General features: G+C 45.6%; 1 protein-coding gene across 4 annotated transcripts in view; it reads right to left on the bottom strand.

Moving 5' to 3' along the window:
- The window catches only part of Tecpr2 (tectonin beta-propeller repeat containing 2), an 82,802-nt gene that overhangs the window by 26,587 nt on the left and 30,374 nt on the right, over positions 1 to 25,841 (bottom strand). For 3 of the 4 annotated variants that reach the window (XM_021202011.2, XM_029540585.1, XM_029540584.1), the window contains 9 exons: positions 25,310 to 25,467; positions 18,915 to 19,227; positions 16,190 to 16,322; positions 13,810 to 14,142; positions 11,532 to 12,541; positions 8,340 to 8,523; positions 6,422 to 6,595; positions 4,862 to 5,042; positions 3,013 to 3,154 (listed from right to left, as the gene is read on the bottom strand). In XM_021202011.2, the coding sequence (XP_021057670.1) occupies positions 3,013 to 3,154; positions 4,862 to 5,042; positions 6,422 to 6,595; positions 8,340 to 8,523; positions 11,532 to 12,541; positions 13,810 to 14,142; positions 16,190 to 16,322; positions 18,915 to 19,227; positions 25,310 to 25,467 (2,628 nt within the window). The remainder of the gene's footprint in view (positions 1 to 3,012; positions 3,155 to 4,861; positions 5,043 to 6,421; positions 6,596 to 8,339; positions 8,524 to 11,531; positions 12,542 to 13,809; positions 14,143 to 16,189; positions 16,323 to 18,914; positions 19,228 to 25,309; positions 25,468 to 25,841) is intronic. The other variant, XM_029540586.1, reaches the window with a different exon arrangement.

Raw genomic sequence — 25,841 nt, 5'->3', positions numbered from 1 at the left:
CTGTAGCTGTCTTCAGACACTCCAGAAGAGGGCGCCAGATCTTGTTACAGATGGTTGTGAGCCACCATGTGGTTGCTGGGATTTGAACTCAGGACCCTGGGAAGAGCAGTCGGGTGCTCTTACCTGCTGAGCCATCTCACCAGCCCCTATTTTACTTTTATATCACATGGCTCTGCTTTCAGTATTATTTTTATGATTAAATAGCACCCATCTCACCTAAGAAACCTTTTATTCTAGTCAAAATGATAAAGAATAATTTTAGTTTTAAGTTCAGGTGTTTCCAATGACAATAATGTTTTATACTTAGAATCATAATATGAGCATTAAAAAAAGTCTATCAAGTGTATGAAGCAATTACTTAAGCTATATGCATGACTATTACAACTTGTATCAGATATCAGCCTAAGCAAGAAGACCCCCAAGACTGTAGACTCCATCTGACGTGCAACTCAGCTCGACAACATTCCTGAAAAGCACCTGTACAGACACTGCTAGAGATACTTTGGGACAACTAAATCCCAGAGGGAACCTTCTCAATTGCTGGGCAGCCAATTTTGACAGAATTCTTTTTAAAAATATTTATTAATATTTATATTTTGTGTGTGAGTGTTTTGCCTGGATGGATGTATGTACAACCGGTGCTCACAGAGACCAGAAGAGGGTATCAGAACACCTGGAACTGGAGTTTCAGAATTTCGTGAGCTGCCAGTTGGGAATTGAAACAGCGGTCCTTTGCAAGAGCAGTCAGTGCTCTTAAACCTCTGAGCCATCTCTCCAGCCCTGTGCCAAAGCAAAGCAGGTGGAAGCCTGGCTCAGCAGAACTCTCTGCAGTATTTTACAACTACACTCCATTTATTTCTATTTATTTATGTATTATGCATGCAAGCTCCAGCACACACGTTGAGGGACAATTTCGGGGAGTCACTTCTCTCCTCTACCATGCTGGTCCTACGGCTCACACTCAGGTCACCAGGCTTAGCAGGCACTCTAATGTGCTGAATAATCTCACCATCCTCTCTAGGATTTTTGCCCATTAGATTTATTACAGATTGGCACAAACACCCTATTTCTAGGATCCATTCCCAGGTCACACAGTGAAATAAGTGAAAGTATTACAGGGAACTTAAACATTTAATAACAAAACAAACATGAAAGAAATCAAGTTAGTGTGTCACACAGACATGCTGCCCCTTTGTTTGTAAGGAGCACAGCCTCACTCCAGGGCCTCGGCCACAGTCAGCATCTGTGCTCTGTGTTCAGTCTGGGCTCCCTGCGTGCTGAAAAATGAGCTCCACTCAGAGACTCAAGTGCATCTGCTGTGCACCTCAGGATCAGTGCTGCTCACTGGAGACCTGGCAGTCACTATGCCAAAGCCCAAAGCCACACACTAAGTATGTGATATACTAAGTCTGTGACAGACATGTAAGCAGGTCTCCAACTGAAAGAGAAAGAAAAGACCTAGTAACCAAACATAATTGCGGCTAGAGCCACAAAGAAAGCACAGAATGGAGCTGGAGAGATGTCTCAGAGGTTAAGAGCACTGGCTGTTCTTCCAGAGGATGAGGGCTCAATTCCCAGCACCCATATGGCAGCTTACACCTGTCTGTAACTCCAGTTCCAGGGCTTCTGACAGCCTCACCAATACACATGCAGGCAAAGCATCAATAAACATTAAAAAGAAGAAAAAGCACTCTGCTTCTGGGCCTGTCTGTTAAAAGTTGTGTGCATTATGAAAAAAAGACAGTTTTCTTTGTGTTGACTTAACGACTGAGGGATGCAGTACCCAGCACCTCAACAGGCAAAAATCAACAAAACAAGGGCTCAGTGGATAAAGTGCTGAGCACACAGTGTGAGAGCTGGAGTCTGGATTCCCAGCAGCCATAGAAGTGGAAGGCAGAGTGGCTTGCTTGTAAACTCAATGCTTGAAAAACAGACTGGTTCAAGCTGGCCAGCTAAGACTAGCCAGGTCTGTGAGCTTCAGGTTCAGCCAGAGACCCTACCTCAGTAAATAAAGTGGAAAGCAATCAAGTAGGTCTTCCAATATCAACTCTGCCTGCTACATGAATAGACACATATACACCCATGACCTCACATACACACATACACATGCATGCTCATTATACACACACAAAAATCTCCAGCAGAATTTAGCACATACAGATATGTATATATGCTTATGTGCTGTTTATATGTGCATGTTCATATATGATAGTTATTTTTGAATCATATCAAATTTTAGAATATAAAAATTTATATACATATGTGTGTGTGTGTGTGTATAATATACATGTTCATTTTCATGGGAAAGACTAAGGAGAGCAGCGTGCTCAAGACAAGCGTCACTAGGCAACCCTGAGGTGATTATAAAGCCTGAACCAAGGAGACACAGAGGTGAGGGATCGCACTGCACATCTGTCAGAACAACCTTGCGCACAATGTGTATATGGGACAGCCAAAAGCTCAGCTCTGAATGGTACCAAGACAGGAAAGTGGATGCTCCTTGCAAGATCCACCAAAGGTTGGGCTGGGACCATCCCTGCTGCTCACAGTCCTCTCCTTGCCGCAGCATGTGGTGAAATGCTCAGTTCTTTGTTGAAATATCATTTACTTAAAGGCCTTTCAAGCAAGTAGACATAGATGAGTTTTAATTGCTGGTTGGGTTTCCAAACCTATTGTTTGGTCTCTTTTCTTAGCATGTTTGTTCAGAATTAAACATCATTATTACCCAGGTCTTCAAATAGATGTCACTGGGTTTATTTAGCCTATAATGGTGAATACCTAAATAACATTTAAATAAATAAATAAATTCCAGCCTGTATTAAAGTAAAGAAAGCTTTTAAAGTCATTCTATGAGGGAAAGTTTTTGTGTATATTTTTAATATACCCAACCACAGGAAAGTCTCATCTACTAAATGATAAAAGTAAATACTACTAATTTAATCCAGTCTCTTAAGGAAAAGAGAGAAGACAGAAAGGGTGGGTCTGTAAGTCAGAGAACGTTCCATCAGTTACCTGCCACCAGTGCTCATCATCTCCTTGGGGCTTTTTGGGAACCACGCCAGTTCTGAACCACAGCTTCCCATGAATGTCCAGGGCCCAGAGTGTGTGTTGATCCCCGAGAGTTATGCAGACAGGCTCCAGAGTTTGCCTTTCACTGATAGTGAGAGAGCACAGCGTCAGTCCAACCTAGGAGGCACAGTAGGCAGAAGGCTGCCTCACCACGTGTCTCTGAACAGGCTAAACAGGTGTGGGGTACTGAGTGACAAGGAAGGAGCTGCGCCCACGGTACAGTGCTGGGCAGTACTTACTGCGTTACACACTCACAGAAGAAAGCGACCCGTCCCCAAGTGAGCAGCACCCAGGCCAAGAGCACCCGCATCTCTCCTTCCCCACCTTCGCCCATGCCAGGCTGTGGCGTAGAGCTATCTCTGGCAGACACCATCATCTCTGATGAGTCTGTGGTTCCTTTCTTCCTTTGGAGATAACCTTGGCAGCTTTGGGGCTCAGTTGAGGCTAGCCTTGGCATGCTGCCTGTTCAACCACTGAAGGAAATCGACAACTCCCCACTGCTCTGTGCTGTCTTGCTTAGTATCCTCACACCAACTGGCACCCAACTGGCTGAGGCATAGTTCCCCACTAAGTTGAAGGGGTTGAGTTTTGGCCGTCTTGTACACCTAGGCCCCAGAGTGTCCTGGTTCTCAGCAGGAAGATTTACTGGCTAGCTGAACCTGAACTAACATCATTCTGATCTGTATATGAGCAAATCTTTTTTTTTTTTTTTTCTTTGAGATGGCTGTATATCCCTGGCTATTCTGGAACTTGCTCTGTAGAGCAAGCTGTCCTCAAACTCAGAAATTAGTCTGCCTCTGCTTCCCAAGTGCTGAGACTAAAGGTGTGTGACACCACCACCTATCCCAAATCTTATATACTAAAGTAAGATATAGTCCAGAACAAATTTCAACTGACTAGGATAAAAAATACCAATAAGCATTCATATCTAACTATCACAGACTTGCAATAGAAACATGTGACAGCAGGTAGTTGTGCATGGAGTACATGTGACCTAGCGACTCTCTGTCTGATGTTCTAGGTTTTTTTTTTTTTTTTTTTTTTTTTGGTTTTTCGAGACAAGGTTTCTCTGTATAGTTCTGGCTGTCCTGGAACTCGCNTTGTAGACCAGGCTGGCCTGGAACTCAGAAATCCACCTGCCTCTGCCTCCCGAGTGCTGGGATTAAAGGCGTGCGCCACCACGCCCGGCTTAGGACTTTTTTAATGGACTTTCTTTCTAAAAAAGATTTGTTAATTTTACACACACACACACACACACACACACACACACACACACACACACACACAGTTTTGCCTGGATGGCCAGAAGAGGGCACTAGATCTTATTACAGATGGTTGTGAGCCACCATGTGGCTGCTGGGAATTGAACTCAGGACCTTTGGAAGAGTGGCTGGTGCTCTTAACCTCTGAGCCATTGCTCTACCCCTACACTTTTTTTGGAGACATGTATCCAAGGCTGAGGATGACTCTGAACTGAGGTAATTATGGGTGGCCTCTATCTCCTAAGTGATGAGATTACAGGCACGTGTCACTTGGCTGAGTTTGTGTAGGACTGAGGATGGAACTCAGGGCCTTGTGCGTGCTAAGTAAACACTCTACCAGCCAAGCTCTATACCTAAACCCCAACACAATGGTAATGTGAGCAGCAGAGGAGCGCAGAACATTCCCAAGACCAGTCTGTTGAGGCCAACTCTGACAAAAGCAGAAACTCTCCCACCGCGAGAGGAGAGAGCCAGGAGAGGCTCACCTAGGGGGCTGGTCAGGAATAAAGGTCACAGTGCTGGGCCCATACCTGACAATGTCACACTTCCACTGCTCCCCCTCAGGACAGAAGCTGCTCACACCCTCCCGGTACAGGAGGGCCCTCTGCTCTGTCAGTGCCCACACCACACTGTTCCGGGCTGCGATCTGGGAGAGTGGGTATGGACAGTCAACCTTCACGGCTCGGGCACAGGGCCGATCCACACTGAGACCTGTAGTGAGAGGGGAAGAGCCCCGTAGACTCAGTTGACGCTTGTCACACTCTATTTTGATCTGTGCTTTTCTTTTTTTGGTATTTTTGCTATCTGTGGTCTTTTTAATAGATCCCCTTTCAGGTACAACTGCTCAGGTAAAACCCCAGACTTATCATACTGCAAGGCTTGTGCAGAGTCAGAGCTCCAGGGAGCTTCCCTCACCTCTTTGTGGACTGTCAGTAATGTGTGTCATGTATCTAAATGACATCAAAGGAAACTACTGAGGGAGCAGGCTGGACAGATAATATGTAAATTCCATGTTCTACTGCTTTGGCCAGCAAGTATGTCCTAGTAGTATAATCACAGGGGTACCAGCAGAGTTTGCAACTACAAGGACTTTCCCACAGGACTTCTGCAAATTGGTGCCAACCACAGATTCCAATTCAGTAGGACAGGAAGGGTTAGGGTGATATGGACACTGCTCTGACACCATGGTTGGAGGTCACCTGCTCCTTCCTTACATGTAGGTCCAAAGTATCCCCTTTCCGACCATGACCAAAGTCAAATGCCTTGGAAGCTAGATATGCATGTGTGTGTGTGTCAGAGCATCAGATTTCCATTGAAATACATGAGAACTCCGCTGAAGGCTAGAGCCCCACACATGTTCATGAAGTTAGCAGTGCTGATGACCAGGTGATGACCTCCACACCTGAGACAGAACCAGGTAGAGAACCATTCCTGGCTGATAGCTCACTCCAAAGATGAAGCCATGTTCTCAGAATCAGTATTAAATGACTAGATCAATCTTCATGTAAATTCATATGGCCCCTTGACAGCACAAACAGAGCCCTGCTCCCAAGGCCATTTCCCCCTGATAGCACACAGTTCCCCCTGCTGACAGCACACAGACACTGACTCATTACAGTGTGTTTTTAATAAACGAGTCCCACTGTGCCAGGTCTAGCAGCTAAAGGTTTCCCTAGGGCAGTTTCCTAGCACAAGTCAATTGCTATTCACAGCAAGTTACTTCTTGTTGTTTCCCCCATCCACATGTAACTATGTCCATGTGCTGGGCTGTGGCCTGGCTGAGAAAAGAGGGAGATGTTTGCCAAGTCATAGCTACTCCTGTTTTCCTCTTCGGCCTGGACAGGGTACGGGCAGCGGCAGGAACGGCAGGCTCTGCCCCATGAGGCATCCTACCCTGCACTCAGTCATCTATTCATCCCTGCCCAGACCAGTCTGTGTCAGGGGCAACTGCTCTTCCACGGGAAACAGTGCTTCTAGAAATGTTCTCACTTAACTTGGTTTTCGGTCTCTGCATCCTGTGACTGCTCTCAGAATGTGACTAGCTGCAGATTCAGCAAGTGACAAGGACAATGTACATAGCCTTCGACTACCTGTCTGAAGGTATAGATCTCCATTGGTCCTGATGATCCAGGCTGTGTCATCACTCAGGGCCACGAACACAGCCTGGGGCAGAGCCTCGTACCAGTGCCGCTTCCCCTTGATGGTGACTTTGCCACAAGCGAAAGCACGGTTAGATTTCTGTTCAATCTTCCAGAGAAGAGCCCCTAGGAGAAAAAAACTCTACTCACTGCTCAACAAACATGAGATTCCCCTACACAAACACTCCATTCTCAGCCTTGAGGGGGGTAGCTTTCTAAAATACATCTTGTTGCTTCCACCTCAGGAAGAGCCCACCAAGCCAGAGTTTAAACCCACCAGCTCTATGTTGTCAACATATGAATGTATTTAAGTCTCCCTTTTCTCAACTGAAAGGTGGGTCATTTCCACCTTCTAGAACTGATCTAAAGGCTAGATGTAAGGGGATCCACCACACAGCACAGTGGTGGGCACAAGGCAGTCACTCACTCATGTTGGGAGAGAGAACTGACATTTCATTAGGTACATGCCTATTGACACACGAGGCACAATTAGTGCCCACACTAACTTTGGGGACCTCGAGAAGGGCCTTTTCTAGATCACTTATGTGTATGTGAGTCAGCTTGGCATGTTTTTATTTAAAAGAACTCTGAGGAATGGATAAATGAAGTGAGGAAGGTGGGCATCAGGCCAGAGGCACTGTGAGCGGAGGCTAAGGCATTAGGTCAGGTGAGGATACCAAAGAATGAATGCACTGAGCTACCAAGGCCTCGGAGAAGTCATGTACACAGCTTCTCCCCTAGTCCTGCCCTGCAACACTATAGGGCCTGAGGCATCCAAAGATGTGTGGGTCTCAGCTGAGAAAAATAATATCACAGAGACAGACAGCTCCAAACACAGCAGCCAAGGAATAGTTGGAAAAATAAAAAGTAATTAATACAATCAGCAGAGAACCAACACTTCTAAATGGCTAGGAGGATGAGCTTAAAAGTATGTGACAGAAACAGGAAAAAAAAATGAAGATATACAATTACACAACACCAGCTAATGGAGTAGGCTATTATCTCCCCCAGTCTCCAGGGGTAAGTAAGTGTCAAGCAAACTGAAAGAAAGTGAGCCAACAACTAATAAACTAATACGTTAACAAGAATGCCCTTTCTTTTGTTTCTCCTCCATGATGCCCACTGCTTCAAAAGAGATAAACATGTATCTAGCATTAGGAAAATGCAAATGAAGCATAGTGGGGTTATGCCTATATCCCCAGCTCTTGGGAGGCTGAGGCAGGAGGACCCAGTCTGAGGCCAGCCAGAACTCCACAGTGAATTCAAGGTCAGCTTGTGTTATACAGCCATGTCTAAAAACAAAACAAACAGAAATAAAGAAAACCACAAGTAAATGAATCTCCATAGATAAGGGAGTTATCTCAGCCTAGCAGACTGTTCAAAAAACTCTCCTGGGTTCACTAAAATGCGAAACAATGCACAAAAGTGTGATGCCTTTGCTACTGCAGTCAGGGAAATGATTTCTGGAGCACGTCCAGCACACATCCACAGACCTGTCCTCACTACTTCAGCTGCTTTATAGCAACACTGACAAACTGAAATATGTTATTTTTATGAGGATTTAGTGTTCCAACATGAGGAGAAAATTAAAAAAAAAAACCTCAAAACTCAAATTATTTGTATAGCTTACAAAAATATGTTCCTTGTGTTATTTCTACAATTAATAAAATAAAAAAACCAAAAAAATCAAGCAAGTATGCTGAACACCCATCACCCTAACCAGTGTCAAAGGAAGCATTCATGATCTTTAACAGTACCCAGCTAAGCTGGCAGGAAGGTCAATCTGTTGACACTGCTGTTGCCAGAGGAGAGCTGCCCTGGGAGCTGGGAGCTGTGTTGGGGGTTGGGAAGTGGGAGCTGGGAGGCGAACCTGAGGGAGAGACTGCCATCTGCTGGACAGCATCTTCAAACCTCTGCCAGCGCAGCCCTGCCCCAGGCAGGGGACTGCAGAACAGGCCACCTTTGTAGTCCAGGCACCAGAGAAACTTTTCCGAGACCGCCAAGCTGAGGATGCCATAGCCAGGACCCGAGTAGCCCATCCAGCTCTCTGCAAACTAACAAGGACAGAGGCCAGTGAGTTCTGTGGCAGGGGGACACTGCTGCCTTCATCATACTGTTACCAACAAGACAAGTAGGCAGGATACTGACGTCACAGGATCGTTGAGAAGCCTCGCCTAACCCCGCTCTCCTTGGATCCTGTCCCAGAAACATTCTGGAATAGGAGCTCTGGTCCTTGTGGAAGATTTCATAGCATCCCTGGATAACACTTTCACACGGCATAGTACCCTTCCTAAGTAATGCTCAAAGGTGTATCCGACCACTTGTCAAAACAAGACATTGTCACCTTGAAAGTCCACACTCAAGAACCATACAACCCCTCCCACAAAAAAGCTTGCAAAAGAAAGCATAACATTTAAAGTAAGGTTATGATTTCACAATTGGGCTGTTTTTAGCTATCCTGGTACACATGCCCTGCACAGAATATAGGCCACGCATGCTGGTAGTGCATGACATCACATCAAGAGACCTGGCTTTATTTTATACAGACCTTACTTTATACAAGGTCATCAACATGTATGTAAATCAACTTTCTGTCCACTTAACTTATGACAGATACCCTATGGGAACAGTATTACAACTATCTACATTACAGTTTTTCAAATCCTGTTCTAACCTTTGGACTCCTGGCCTGCTGTATGGGAACAGCTAGGGGAAGTGTAGATGAGGTCTGAATTCTGCATACTAAAGCTTTGTTGCTATTATTTTCATTTGTATTACTTGTCTAATGTAACCATGTGTATGTATACACACGAGTGTGCTATATACATAGCACATGTGTGGCAGTCAGAAGACACTGTGAGAGCTGGTTCTCTCCTTGCACCATATGTATCCTAGAGATGGGACTCAGGTCCTCAGGCTTGGTGTCAGCCCTAACCCACTGACCTGTCATGCTGGTCCCATGGTGCTAGGATTTGTTTAAAAGTCAAAGCTAAAAAAGGTTTACTTGGGGCTGGAGAGATGGCTCAGCAGTTAAAAGCACTGACTGCTCTTCTGAAGTTCCGAAGTTCAAATCCCAGCAACCACATGGTGGCTCACAGTCATCTGTAATGAGATCTGACACCCTCTACTGGTGCGGCTGAAGACAGCTACAGTGTACTTAGATATAATAATAAACAATCTTAAAAAAAAAAAAAAAAAAGGTTTACTTTAGACATACTTGTACAAATACCTGATAAGGAAGCTAGTGTTATGAAAGAGAATGGTTTCTACCTTTTCTCCACCTGACTTTGTTCACCATAGCAAACTTTTCACTTAGCCCTTGTCCTATAAAACAAACAAACAAACAAACAAACAAACAAACCCAACATTTCTCAACTTTTCTGCTATTTGGAGCAAGACCAGGTATGGCAAAGCTTGGTAGACAATGTCAGAGCTCCAGGATCCTTTTCCATGGGCGAGGGTTTTCTTAGGTTAAAGTCCTAAGATATACCAACAGATGTGATCTGCCAACTAATACTCTATATCTGGTGATCACACTGCTGTGGCTTCCCATAGCTCTTCCCATAGTGACAGTTAGCTGCCACTTGCAGTGAGCTCCCAGCATGGACACATACACTGTCAGTTAAGAGCACTTAGGAAGCAGTGCACTGAAAAGATGAATACAGGATGCAGAACAAGCTGCCAAAGTTCTGGTACATTCTCTTCATTCACTTCTTTGGGGTTTTTTTTTTTTTTTTGGTTGTTTGTTTGTTTGTTTCAAGACAGGGTTTCTCTGCATAGCCCTGGCTGGCCTCGAACTCAGAAATCCGCCTGCCTCTGTCTCCCGAGTACCACCACGCCTGGCGGTACATTTACTTCTACGACAGAACACAGAGAACGGGGGAGTCCTGAGCTACCCTGATCTTCACTTGTAACGTGATCCAGTGCATACACTATTTTACTATTCTGAGGCTCAATTTCCTCCTCCATACAACGGGGGCAACTACACCCGGGTCCTATTTTGTTTCTTTTTACAGATTTATTTATTCAATTTATGAGTACACTGCCACTGTCCTCAGACACACCAGAAGAGGGCATTGGATCCCATCACAAATGGTGTGAGCACCATGTGGTTGCTGGGAATTGAACTCAGGAAGGACCTCTGGAAGACTAGTCAGTGCTCTTACCTGCTGAGCCATATCTCCATCCCCACCTAGTTTGTTTTTAAAGAAGTGATTTAAGTGTGTGAAGTGCTCAGCCCAAAGCTACACATGGTGCAAGCTGGTAAGAATCATGCTCTCAGCACTGATGATGCAGGAGTGGGCCTCACATCAGCTACTAGGGAATGTGCTGGTACACCTCTAGCTCTGAAGCCAAGCATATTTGCTAAGACTTACATGCCAAAGAAAATCAATACTTAAACATCATTTTTAGGGCTGGGCGTGGTGGCACAAGACTTTGATGCGAGCACTCAGAAGGCAGAGGCAGGTAGAATTCTGAGTTCAAGGTCAGTCTGGTGCACAGAATGAGTTAAAGACCCTGTTTTTAAAAGTAATTTTATATATAAAACTCCCAAAAACAATAAATTGCACTGGTTAAGAGGCCCTACAGCAGATTGGGGCTTCACTCTATAGTGTGTCCTGGGGCACTATGAGGATACTGCAGAAGCAGCATTTCTAGAGAGGCCCCCAGTTCACACTGATGTACCAACGAGTGAATGGACTATGGGGAAGGCAGGAACCACCCGTCCTCATATGTGCTCAGAGCAAACAGTCCTCTGTACATGGTGTTCCAATGACCCCCAGCTACCTTAAGTGCCCAATGCTGTGGCCTTGAAAGATTATGCTTCTGTTGGTAGGAGGTGAACTGAGCCGGACCAGAAGTAATATTAATATAGTTCAAATGATTCTGAGTCCCTGAATTGGAAATTCCCCCACACCCAGACTTCAAAGCTGTGATTTTGCAGTACTACGATTTCCATAGGAAGGAAAATGATTGAGTCTGCCATGGATGCTCTTTAAAGGAGAAGCAGCTGCCACCATGGCCACCACACTAGTTATGTTTCCTGCATCAGCACACAGACCTGATCTGCCTTGAGCAGGGTGGTTTCCTCAGCACCTGGTTGGTTCAGGTCCTGCAGAGAGCGACCAGCTCCAAGCTCTGTGACACTTGTCTCTGAGGATGAAGATGGGAGTCCGTGGGCATAAATGTCTTCCTCGTCACTGGATGTCACTGCCTGATCCTGGAAAGGTTGGTCCAGCCAATGTGCATGGGTGCTGGCCAGTGAGGCAGAGGCAAGAGGAGTCACCTCTCCTTCCACATTTCCCATGTCACATTGAAAAGTGGGTTTTTCCTTCTGACCTGTGTTACTGTCAGTTAGTAAATGCCAAGGATTTGAGCTCAGGTGGCTAGGGACCTCCACATGGGTCAGGATGTCTGCTTCTGGGCCGACTTCCTCAGTGATGACGTCATAGACTCCAATCCCAGGCAGCCACTGCTCAGCGCCTGGGGGCCAGCTGAGGCTGGAAGGCAGCATACTCGAGTCCAGAAGAGGGGCTTCAGAAAACGTGCTCTGGGGGTCACTGAACTCCAAGGTGTCAGCCTCCTGCTCCTCAGCAGAGCTGTTCTGTCCCTGCAGGCAGAACTCTGTATGTACTGCTGCATCATCAGCAGGACCAGGCTGCTCGTCAAGGCCTGAGATGAAGTTAGCACCTCCCACATCCTCCTCTGGCTGCAAGGGTAAAGTAGGCATTCCACTAAGCAGGTATGTGTCCTGTGTGTGGCCACACTGGGACGCTTCCTTCCCAGTGTAGTTTTCTTCATCCGCCAGGGCAGGGGCAGGGGCAGGGGCAGGCAGCTCCAGGACATGGAATGCTTCAGGGCCACTGTTTTCCTGTGTGATTCCATTCACCTCACCCCCAGGGTTGCTCTCCTGCTCTGGAGACTCTGTGCTCAGCTGATCCACACTACTGCCCAGAGCACTTGAGGTCATGGACAAGAGATCTGTGTTCAGGGACTGGGGGCTGTCAGCAGGGAGCTCGGAGCAGGGGGTTGACTCGAGGGAACTGGGGCAGGTGCTCTTGCTTCCACCTTCTGATTTAAAATGAGAACATTCACAGTAAGACATGACTCTACATACACAACCAGAGTACTGAAAAAGCATTTGGCTCAAGAAAAAAATATTTTAAATGAAGGATATTTAGTTGGGTATAAATTAATCTTTATAGCCCCAGAAATTGGGAAGTAGAAACAGGAAGCTCATGAGTTTAGAGCCGGTCTGAGCTACATAGTAAGTTAGCCTCAGCTATTTGGTAAGACTCTGCTCTCACACCACCATAAAAAGAAGAGGAAGAAAAAGAAGAAACCTGTTAAGTAAAAATGATCTCAGTACAACAATGTCCAGAGAAATGGACATTTCACTAGACATCGGATTTCATTAGTGCAATGCTCAGAAGGTGGAACAGGAATGCAGAGTATGGATTAGAGGCCAACCTTTAAACTTGTCAAATGCACAAGCGCTCACTAATGCTCCTTTTAACACTGCAGTAGCCTTTAGCTGCAAAGCCTCAATAAGCACCTAGGAGTGAAGTGCTTACAAAGTTCTGTGTCTGGGTAGTGGCACACAGCTTCAATCCCAGCACTTCGGGGCCAGAGGCAGGAAGATCTCTGTGAGTTCTGGGGCAGCCATGGTTACACAGATATCTACCTCAGAAAAAGAAAAAAAATAGTTCTATGTTAAACCCCGTATCTGGTAACATGCCAACACAGAATGTAACAAACTCAGCAGCATAAATCCCTGCTTCAATGACTGTCCCATGTGTCTGTAACGTCTCTGGTCTCATGAATGATTCTGGTCTCATGAATGATGTACAAGGTAAGTCACTTTTTTTTTTTTTTTTTTTGGATTTTTGAGACAGGGTTTCCCTGTATAGCCCTGGCTGTCCTGGAACTCACTCTGTAGACCAGACTGGCCTCGAACTCAGAAATCCGCTTGCCTCTGCCTCCCGAGTGCTGGGATTAAAGGTATGCACCACACGCCCGGCCCTAAGTCACATCTTATATTAAGTATTATCTTAAATATTAAAGAGCAAACTCCAGACCCTTCGATCAGAGCCTGAGAGCATGGGAAAATGCCCGACCAACACAGACCCTACCGAGATGCTTATGTGTGTATGTATGCACTGTTAATGTGTGTGGGAGAGTTCATTCCGTGTGTGAAGCTTTCTGTCTGCCAAGAGCAGCAAGTGCCCCTTCAGTGACAAACATCATCCCTTCCCAGTTGATGTGCACATTCCCAAAGGCTCTGGCCAGGCTACCCTAGGTGCCACACGAGTAAGTGTGCACTTGCCCAAGGACAGTACCTGTCTTTCTCTTCCTCCTCTTCTTCTTCACTTTGATGGGTTTCACAATAAGCTCCTGGTCAAAGTCTTCAGAGCTGATGACACTGAATCTCTGTGAAAATGGCTGACCACTCTGGCCCAGCTCAGGGGCAGCCTGAAGTCCAGGAAACAGTAGTCCAGAGCCACTGTCCGTGGAGTTGAGTGAACTGCTCCTGCTCCGTTGCTCACTGGCCACAGAACTGGCCACAGAAGAGCCTCGAAGCCTTGTCTCACAAACAGCGGCCCCCAGTGCCTTCTCCAGATGCTGTCCATGGACTTGCTCGGAGCATCTCGTCATCTCTGGACCGTCTCTCACTGAGAAAGAAGAGACTGGTTTACTGCTGGCTCTTTGGGAGACGGCAGGGTGCAGCACTCAGCCCGCCAGCCTGGGTACTAGTAGCCACGAAACACCCAACTTCATCCTGCTAAAGAAATCAAGCAATTCCAAATTCTCCAAACCCAGAGAAACTCAAAGGATTACCAGGAGACTCCCGGGGACTTTGTGTTCAAGGAAGCTCATATAGTTAAGATCAGTAAGATAATTCACTGTAGTTGTCTTTTGCAAACACCGCCAGTAACAGAATACCACTAAATATAAAGCACTTCTCATTTCCATTTTAGAAACTTTTATAAATGTTTCTATATCAAGAAGGGTATAGTTAAATTCCCTACTTATACTATGCTTTCATTATACCTTGATATTATCTAAGAAGCATTCTAATTAAGTTCCTTGAAATTCAAGGAAGAGAAGTAGTTTCCCAGTAGACTGGGTTCCCAGCAGAGGACACATGGAGATCAGTGTCAATGCGTGGAGTAGGGTGACAGCCCAGTATGGGACATGAGTCCTGGGTTAAAGAGCCAGTAACTGTCCCACTGCAGTGGACCTCCCTCCAATCAACAAAGCACTGAGCTCTCCAGGGCTACAGGTTTCAGTTTCAACACCTCAACATGAAAGTGCTGTGCACTTTGACCAAGCATCTCCTGAGTACTGTGTGCACTGTACAAGGTGCCAGGTAACAGCCATCAAGAAAACTCATGGACTCTTACCCTTGAGGCACAACCATTCTCTTGAGGGATGTCACTAGGCCAACTCTGGGTGCCTGAGTATACACTGGCAAGGATACTTAACTCTGTTCTGCAGTGACTTGCCAAAGATTATACAAAGTAATGGGAGTGCTAGGTCTAGAGCTGTACTGTACTATGTGGAACCACTATAAATCACAATGTGATTTCCAAAATTCAAATTAATTAAAATTAAGCAACATTTAAAATTCAAGTTATTGGTAGCACCCATCCCCTGAAGTACCTCAAAGCACAGATTGCCAGCGACTCCCTACCAGACAGTGCACATCTGCAGCAGTCAGCCCTGAAGATACAGTTCTCCCATGCAGCAGTGCCAGGCCACTGCTCTCTCTGTGAGTCACATTGGATCTTCTTATACAGCTCATAAATCTTCCATGCACTTCTTATAAGAATCCTGGTTTTAGAATACTCACCCCAACCCACCCTCTACTTTGGGGAAGATAAGTGATAATGGTAAGTAAGGAAAGGCTGGCATGCTGTCATCGCCCCCAAAGCAACTTCTGCACCAAGCCCCAGCTACCCCAAACTGCCAGAAAACACTGTTACAGTTTTTACGAGTTAGCAGTTATAGGGTGTGTACTTAACATGTGCAAGGGCTGGGGCTGAATCCCAGGCCTGCAAAACAAACCAACCAAGACAAGACAAGACAAGAGCCTGCTTCTGCGGCAGATACCTGTGATCCTAGTACCTAGGAGGCTAAGTCAGAAGGAATGCAACTTTGGACCAACCTGGGCTATAAGATCCAGTCTAAATCAAAACAAACAAAACCATTACAGTTTGCATGAACCATAAAATAAGATCCAAAGCACAGGGGAAAATAACAATCCCAAAGGACAGTCTGTGTCTAGGGCAAGAGATGTACAGTAAGTTACAGATGTCATTGTTTTAAAATGACACAACCCTGTACCTCAGAGACATTAACCACACACAGAGTCTCAGATAGGCACCTGGACAAGTCATGTGGTTTCTGATTTCTCCTTCCCAGTCACCCAACCTCCCATCTTCACACTCTAGATGGTGGTGGAGAAAGCTCTACCACCATCAGACTGCCTAACAACCTTAAAGTAGGTCACCTCCATGACAAACCTCCTTGTTTAAGTAAACCCCAATGATAGAACTTTTTTCAGTTCTTCACGACAGGGCCTCCCTGAGTGCTGGGGTTAAAGGTCTGCACACTGCACCTGACTTCCAGCACAGATTTCCTACCCTAAGCAGGATGGACACTCCAGAGAGCAGAGGACTGACGGCACACACAGCACACTTGGCAGGTAATACAAACCTATGGATGTGAGTCCTTCAGGTCTGCTTGAAATCCTTATAATGTTCCTATCCCCCTTTAGGAAAAATATTTCGTTTTCTGTGCAGGAAACAGACACAATATCACCCAGTCCTTCCAAACCAGCAACTGTGGCCTGTTAAAACAAACAAACATGCAACCAGGCAATAAACAACCAGGTATGATCATTCAAATAATTGTGAGTAATTATTGGATTTTGTCATGGCAGTTCCTGGAAAACTCATAAAAGCAATTCAACCCTCAGTGGGATGGTATTCAACATGTGGAACCTACAGTCACACACATACCTTAGCAGTGAGACACCATGAGGGCTGGTACAGCCTCTCCCACCTCCTAGCACGGTCTCCTGACCCACTGCTCTCTCCTTTATGACGTGAAGCTCATACTCCCTGTTAGGGCAGGGGCTCTGGCCAATCTGAGACACCTGTCATCCTGCCTATGCTGAGCCTCACCAAAATGGAGAGTGTCAATCCAAAACCCAGGCTGGTTCCTTAGCCTACGCATATAGCGCAGGTTTTTCTCTATGCTGAGCTTCCTTTCCCACTCTACACACTGGACAGGCTCTGCCTCAGGAAGTGCTGTTGAACACTGTCATCCTGAGAGGCTAACCTGTGTCCCCTGTCTCCTGTGCTACAAACCTGGACAGACTAGGAATGATACACCACCCAACAAGCGCCCCTACTGTGTGCTTTCCTACTAGGAAAGTCTTGAAGCCCAAGGCTCTTGAATTGAAATAAGGGAGGGAAATGGTCTCTGGCTAAGAGCAGATGTACAACAAAGGGTTATCCTGGGTCTACACTAATCTAAAACAGTTCTTGCTTTATAGATGACAGTGTGCACAAGAGATTAGCTCACTGCAGAAGACATGGAGCCTAGGTTCTCTGCTAATTTTCAGGTAGCCATGACGGAAAGCTGGAAACATGACATTAGGTTCCAAAAGCTGCCAATCATGGTAGTTCACAGAGGTGCAGACAGCGTCTGTTCACAGACACACTGTCTCCATTTTCCTGCCTAGGCAGCTAATTACACATACACTGAGAGGCGCAGGTGAAGTGCTCAGATGAAAAGCTGATGTATAGTTACAACATGTCTTAAAGCCAATAATTAATAAGTGACACAGAAACCCAGGAGAAAAGTTACGTCATCCACAATGGGAGAAACCAAAGAAACAAATGCAGGGCTAGAAGGTGACCCTATAATCCAGACCTGTGCCCCACTCAGGCAGCTCAGAGACTTTCAGGACCAAGTTATCTCTGCACCAACAGTGTCACCAAGCATGGTGGTAACCAGAGAAGTGTCAGTGGGAGTAGATGAGTTTGATTCTCTGGGGACACTCTCTCTAGAGATGTTGTGCCACAGGCCCACAGAGTTCATGTGGAGGAAAGAGAGCCTGGCCTGGATTCTGGAGGAGAAAGGTGTGGGGCAGGCCAAAAGCTCTGATCGTAGGACAAGAAGTAACTGAAACCAAACAGCTTTGTTTCAAGTCCTAAATCAGCTTCTGGGAGTGATCTGTTATCACCTGATTTAGGCAGAAATTGTTTTCTACCATGAGGTAATGGTACTGGAAAGTTGCCAAGAAATGTCAGTTAGTTTCTAAAAAGAAAGAGAAGGGGGAGGCAAAATAATATGCTTGCCTTTGGTTAAGACACAAAGGGGAAAAAAACAAAACAAAACAAAACAAAACAAAACAAAACAAAACAAAACAAAAAACAGGGGAGAGCACGCTGGACAGGGAGTCTGCTCCTGGGCAGCACTACCAGGCCTGGCAGACAGTCCTTAGAGTTACTGAGTCTGTCATGTCTGAGTCTTTGCTGGATGGGATTATATTGGAATTTGGTAGTCAGGAAACACGCGGTCTATAAAGACTCAGCAGCACAGTGTAATCCCAGGTACTCGGCAGGTTGAGGCAAGGCAAGCAAAAGTTCAAAGCCTACCTGGGCTACAGTAAGGGTTCGAGATCAGCCTGGGCAGCTGAATGTCCCTGCCTCACCATAAAATGTAAAAACAAAAACAAAAACAGAGCTATACAGCTCCGTAGTAGAGCATTTGCCCAGCATCCACGAGTAAAATGCAAAGCTGAAACAAAACACAGAAACTAGAAGAGAGGGGTGGAGCTCAGAAGAGGCAGGGCATGTGTCTAACATGCACAAACACCCTGAATCCAGTCACAAGAAAAATGCATGCACGCATACATACATACATTCGTACATGGAAAGGAGAGAAAAGGAGGGGAAGGCTGATCAGTACGAGGCTTGGCAGGCAAAGGTAAAGGTACTTACCATCAAATCAGATATCTGAGTTCAATCTCTGGGACCCAAGGTGGAAGGAGAGAAACAACTCCTACAAGTTGTCCTCTGACCACCACATAGGTGCCAGGACATGCAGGGATGATCACAAGTAGGCACATGTGAGTTTTGCATACACACACATATAAGTGGGATTTAAAAAAATGAATCAAAGATTATGATGAACAAGTTTAATTGGGACTTTAAAAAAACAAAATTTCTAGTTTCTTAGCAGTGTAGGACTATGAATATCAAAAAACAAAATTTTTTTTAAAACTAAAAATGGCAGAACTCTGTTTGATCTCCTGGGTTGTCTAACACCGCTCCTTCCACCTTCCTAGAAGCCCAGCGGCTGAGCACCTGTGGACGTACCCTCCTCTTGCCCTGTGACCCCCAAAGACAGGTGCAGTTCTCCCACACACCTGATTGACGGTGTCCAGAAGATAGATACTGTACTCATTCCAGCTCAACACCCAGCCTTCTCGGAAGAAGCAGGAAACGAGCCCCAGATGTTTCTCAGGTGAGCTGCAGCTTCCCCCATCAGAGGGCTCCAGACGAGGGTAGAGCTCAAAAGGTGTGACTCCGCCAGCAAAGACATCCTTGAGGATATATGTGGCTTGAACGGTCCCATGGACATCAGCCTTCCACAGCCGGAGCCCAGGCCGGGCCGCATACAGGGTTAGATCGCTTTGCTTACACAGTCCTGGTATAAAACAAGCACCAAATTTCCCAGTACTAAAATTGGAAGAAAAAAATGAAAAGAAAGGAAAAAAATACAGGCATGGACTGACTGGTAGTGATTCAATTGTCAATTCCTGATATCAACTCTAAGAATCTACTGAATAACAAATCATTGCTTTTTCTTGTCCTTTCTACTGTTTGTTGGTCCCTAAGTCACACTGGCATCCTTGTACCCAGGCTCCACCATGCCTTCACAAGAACATGCCACCTGTGTGTCATCAACAGTTCCCACCACAGCTCGCTTGTGCCTCACACTTCATGCCCATTTTCCCTTTAATCCTCACTGCAACCCTACGAGGCCACTACAACAACCTCTGTTACAGAACAAAAGCTGCCCCGTCCAGGGCTGCCCCAGCTACCCCTGCTCACCATGCTGCCCCTTCTAGAGCCCATGGTGACCAGCACTCCCCAGCTTCTTGAATGAAAAGCTTTACTCACATTCATCTATGTCTCTTTCAGAAATTCTCCAAACCCATCAGTTTCCCTTCCCAACTGCAAGCTTGCTATTACTTTCTTATAAAATTATGAAATACCCGACACACACCAAAGGGCATGTGTGGGAGCTGGAGAGACTGCCCAGTGGGTAAGAGCACTGTTGCTCTTGTAGACAACCCAGGTTTGGTTCCCAGCACTCACATGGTGGCTCACTACCAGCCGTTACTCATGTCCAAGGGATCTGATACCCATTTCTGACCTCCTTTGGTTCCAGGCACTCATGTGAGAGAGAGAGAGAGAGAGAGAGAGAGAGAGAGAGAGAGAGAGAGAGAGAGAGAGAGAGAGAGATATCTCCAGACACAACACTCATACACATAAAATAATCTTTAAAAACTAAAGATGGTTTAGCTGTTAAGAGCACTTGTTGCACTTGCAGAGATCCGGGTTGGATTACTGGCAACCCCATGGTATTCACAACCATTCATTAACTGCAGTTCCATGCCATCCAGTGCTCTCTTCTGCCCTCCGTGGGCACAAGTGCACACATGCAGATATGCAAGCAAAACACACAGAAGACTAATAAATCTAGCAAGTCATGGTGGTGTGTGCCTCTAATTCTAGCATTCAGGAGGCAGAGACAGGAGGATCTCTGAGTTTAAGGCCAGCCTGGTCTACAAAACAAGTTGTGGGACCAACTTTACAAAGATACACTGCCTCAAAAAAATTTTAAATAAATAAAATGAATAAATCCAACAAAAAAATTTAAAAAGAGTATGTGCAATAAATGTCACAAAGCCTAATGCAATGGTTCTCAACCTTCCTAATGCAGTTAATATATAGTTCCTCACTGTGGTGATCCCCAACCATAAAATTGTTTTCACTGCTACTTTATAACTGTCATTTTATACCACTGTTATAAATTACAATGTAAATATTTGTATTTTTGGCTGGTCTTAAGTGACCCCGGTGAAAGGGTTGCTTACCTCCAAAAGAGTTTGATCCAAATATGTTGAGAAGCACCGGCCTAATGGAATGTGCACCAAGGACCCATGCTCTGCCTTCAGACCAAGTTAGAAGCTGAACCATGCATGCACTCTATGCTCCTAATGACTTACCCCAGCCAAAATTCAGACCAATGCACTGAATTCTATGGATATCATTCTCATTTTTACTGATACTTCAACACATACCTATTTACCCCAATACTAATTTAGCACTTTCATTTTAATAAATGATGCCTGCCACATGTATAATTTTGCAGGTTTTAAATTTAGGGATAATTAAAATCTTTTTAAATTATGTGCTTTTGCATGTTATTATGTGTATGTGAGAGCAAGTGCCAATACAGGCCAGAAGAGGGCACAACGATCCCCTAGAACTGGACTTAGAGGTGAGCCACCCTACGTGGATGATAGGAAAGGAACACAGATCCTCAGTATAAAGAGGTATGAGCTCTCAACTGCTAAAGCTCTATACATGAATATATACATAGCATGCGCGGGTGCGTGTGCATGTGTGTGTGCGCACGCGTGCACAAACACACACATACACTTTTTGATAATTTAAAGTAATTTGTCTTTTATACTTAACCAATGTATCTTTGATTAAAAAACACTATAGTGCTTATTCATTTTGACTGCGGTATAGATTTTCACGACTTAATTTTTAACACTATCCCTTTTATTTATTTATGTTTTGAGCTAAGATCTCATTATCTACCCCAGGTTGAACTCAAATTCAAAATTCTACTGTCTCACTCTCTTAGATTCTATAACTATTACACTTGGCTTTATATAGTTTTAAAAAAATACATATATATCACTATAAAATGTTTCCTTGGGATACTAGACTATGCATGGCTTTGGGGAAGTATGCATATCTATGAATCTAATATTTAGGTTTTGTGGTACTGGGAATTGAACCCAGCTACTACTGCGCTGCATACACAGTGTTTTTGTCTTTTTAATTAGAAATAACTTATTCAGGTCTGGAGAGTGTTCCAGTCATAGGAGCACTGCTGGGTTTACAGTGGACCTGAGTGTGACTCCTAGCACCCACATCAATGCAGCTCACAGTCTATAACCAGGAAAACGGTCTCTACTGGCCTCCTTGGACACCTGTATTCACTCTGACAGATAGACACACACACACACATACACACTTAAAAATAAGTAAATGAAATCTTTCTTTTATTTTTCTTTCCTAAACAAAGTTTCTCTGTGAAACAGCTCCAGGTAGCCTGGAACTCACAGAGATTCTCCTGCCTCTGCCTGTCTCTTGAGTGCTGAGATTAAAGGTTTGAACTACTAAGCCCAGCTCTAAATAAAATCTTAAAAACAAATAATTTATTCAATCTTATTACCACATTATTACTGTTACTGATTTGTCCCCAGACAGGATTTCCTGAAGCCAAGGCTAGCCTGGAATCTGCTAGTCCATGATTGCTATATAGGATAACTATCAGGATGACATGGAACTTCTGATCTTCTTGCAAGAGCTGGGATTACAGGTCTCTATCATTGAGTCCACCTAAGACCTTTTGTTCCTTTTCCTTTTCTTTCCCTTGTGGCTAGAGACTGAACTCAGGGCCTCATCCGTGCTAGGCGAGTAGTCTGCCACTGGGCTGGTATTTGAATTATTATTTTGTTTGGTACAGAACTAGGAGTGGGACGCAAGCCTCACACCTGTTAGGTAAAATCCTTGATCTGTGCTATATTCCAGCCTTTTTCTTAAACTATTTTTTCTTTGTTTGTTTGGTTTTCTGAGACAATATACAACCCTGAATGGCCTGTAACTCACTGGGTAGAGCAGGCCTGCCTCTGCTGGCATTACAGATCTGTGCCACCATGCCTGGCCGTCTTAAACAATTTTGAATGATGGTGCAATGAGGTTTTGTTTTGTTTTGTTTTGTTTCATACTCTTCCTAGCATCTAGGCCTGAGAATTCATCCAAGTTGTTTCCAGAGTAGGACTGTTGAGTTGGTTTACAGCCAATGTAACCCACCTGGTTCCCACCCCTGCCCCAAACTGAATTCTCAGGAGCTCTCACTATTTAACATCTTTATCAACACTCAGATTTTGACCAGAGTTCAAACTAAAGAGGTTAAGTTCAACTCTGCACCTTGCTTATTCTTTCTCTAAATAGTAGAAAGGGTACTGGTGTAAGTCATTATTAGTCTTCTGAGATCTTCGTGAGCTAACCTTTTTTTTTTTTGGTTTTTCAAGACAGGGTTTCTCTGTATAGCCCTGGCTGTCCTGGAACTCACTCTGTAGACCAGACTGGCCTCGAACTCAGAAATCCACCTGTCTCTGCCTCCCAAGTGCTGGAATTAAAGGCGTGGGCCACCACGCCCGGCGTGAGCTAATCTTTAGGAAGTGTAACTTCCATACCCTAGGTCGAGTGAGACTGAAGGAGAAAGCTCCATTAAGCTCAAAACCAAGTGTGTGCCATCCCCAGTCTCCTGCCTGTGGAGCTACCATGTGCCATCCTCTCACAGTCTACAGCTTCTCGCTCTCCATCACCCCTGGAGTGATACATGTCTGGGGGTGGGGAGCTCCTCTGCATGAAGGTATCCCACTAGACCCCGCTGGCACCTTAGTAAATTAAATCCCCCTGGATAGGATCCAGGGGGGAATATCATATGTCAAACTCAGTTTTAGAACAAAGATCATTAGACTAATCAACTGTTTTGAGTCCACAGAGTTTTCATAGACAACTATGTAATAGGACTGTGTCTGATTCTTGCCATTAGTAGGTTTGTGTTGGAGAGGTCCCCTAAAGAGAAAAGCCCAAAGGAATTCTAGTTAAGCAGCCAGTGCCTCTCCCTGCTGCCTTTCCTGTCAAATAATCAGTTTGGAGACCCAATGGTAAGTTTGCTCTCCTTCTGCTTCTGGGGCCTCTTACTTCTCGCCACTTCTGTTTTGTTCGCTGTATGTACCACAGCGTGTTTTACCCTGCACTCAGTAAACTGAAACCTATCAAACTGCGTGGTACAGGAGGGTGTGTCTATGTGAAACATGAGGATGAGGTTGGCACCAGGAGCCACCCAACAGTACAGCTGGCATTTGTACATGAGGATGGGTTCTAGAGAGAGCTGGCTTGGAGGATGTTTTGTGTTCAGGGGGTTCTGTGAGGGAGTGGGTAGAAGGCAGCTGGAACAAACCAGCCCATGAAGCAGCCTCAGCACTTGCCGAATGAAGCACATGGACCTCATCCTTGTAATCAACACCTAAGGCAGCACATGACAGAATGACACTGAGACACAAGCTAGGCATAAAGTCATTGCCCCCTGAGAGAGGGGACTTGTTCCTTTGTTTCTGCAAGTTAGACTAGTCCCTGGTATAGAGTATACTTTATATGTACAGCAGAAGGCAGACCCACAGGTTTCAGCTCCCTGAGTGCATGCCAGAGTACTGATGACATTAAGAAGGTATTCAGAAGAGAACATAGGAGCCAAAAAGGGGTATGAGAGGAACTTCTAATATGAAGGCTGCCACTGCCGGGCAGAGAGGAGAATAAACCTAGTGTTGCTGCAGAGCACAGGGCACGGGACAGACCATGAATACATCAGAAGCTGGCCGTGTCTTGTCTGACCTCATCTTCCTCTCCCTTGACACTTGTCACCAATGGCACCACCAGTCCCAGGGAGATGCTCCCATGCCTATTAATCTACTTATTCTCTAGTCTTCCTCACATCCTCTCAACATCTGTTAACTCACTGTCATCCTGTCCCAAACCCATGCAGGCAACAACATCCCTTTACAGAAAGGAGAATATAAGGTGGGGTCCCTCTAGCTCCAAAAGCTTCTCAAAAGCAGGTTCCCAACACCCACATCCTGGCCCTCCTCAGCTAAAGTCCTTCATTGTTCTGCCTCCCTTCCCTCTCTCTCCCTCCCCTTCATCTCCCCTTCATCTAGTGGCTAGAGAGGGCTAGACGCTCACGCTCTTGCTGGAGGACAGTCAAATGCAGGGTGTGTGTGGTCCTTCTGCCACATGGCTAGTCTGTGGGGAGACTAAGTTCTCACCCTTCTCTTTGCTGCCCTTCCCCCAGCAGGTGATAAAGGAGAGAGACTCTTTTAGTCCAGAAGCCTGCCCACTTTAGCCTCTCCTAACCAGCATACAGTCCTCATAACTGAAGAAACTCTTCTCTGACCCTAGGCTGAGTGGATGCCCACTTACATTTCTATAGCATCCAGTACTGTACTCCATAGCCATTGCCATGCCTGTCAGTAAGACCTGGGTCTGCCTTTTGGTCTCCATGATGGGACAGGCCCACATCTGCTAGGCTACCCAGTGTCATTTGGCCACAATCTACCAGCGTGAAGCACAGCAGTGGCCAGGGGCACAAAGGTGCTGAATTCTCAGGGCTCTAGAAAGAAACCATGTCTAGAGTGGACACACACTACTGCCCTCAGTGTTTCTCAGACCAAGTCCTGGGGTGCACTGGCTATGCCCACAGGCCCTGTATCTCCTCAAACTAGAAGCCTTCCTCTTCCTATCAGACTCCATAAAGTGTCTTTGGCAGGCACAGGCTACCAGGAACCCCAGGCTGGTGTGGCTGTGGTCCCCACATCTGGCTAAAGGAAACCTAGGAGAACTTAAGGGTCAATCCTGAGAGCCCTGTGACATGCCTAAAGCTTACCTTTTCCTTGGTTGGGATCCAATCTGCTTGACAGCCTTCTCCTCTGTGTAAAAGAGCAGGCTTCTCTGCAAGGTGGACACGAGCAGCACTTTCTGGCTGTAGTCCAGCTGCACAATGGAGGATGGCTCTTCTAACACAAGGTGTGAGTTGCAGATACCCTGTGAGAGAGCCAGGTCAACAATGGCTCAAGATTGCTCAGCTTCCCTCACAGTGATTAAGCATACTTCTTGCTGGCTGTACTGAATTCAAAAGTATTCTGTGGTGCCAGGCACAGTGGTGCATACCTATAATCTCAGCCCTGGGAGATGGAGGCAAGTAGATCACGAGTTCAAGGTCATTCTTGGTCATACAGTGAGCTCGAGGTCAGCCTGAGCTACGTGAGACCGAGTCTCAAAAAAACAAAACAAAACCTAGATACTAATGCTCATGCCAGGAAGATTCTGCTGAAGGGACCCTGATATTGCGGCCTCTTGTGAGGCTATGCCAGTGCCTGGCAAACACCGAAGTGGATGCTCACAGCCAGCTATTGGAT

Source organism: Mus pahari, chromosome 7, assembly GCF_900095145.1.
Source record: "Mus pahari chromosome 7, PAHARI_EIJ_v1.1, whole genome shotgun sequence".
NCBI classification, from domain to species: domain Eukaryota; kingdom Metazoa; phylum Chordata; class Mammalia; order Rodentia; family Muridae; genus Mus; species Mus pahari.
This window is presented reverse-complemented; position numbering and strand designations above follow the sequence as displayed.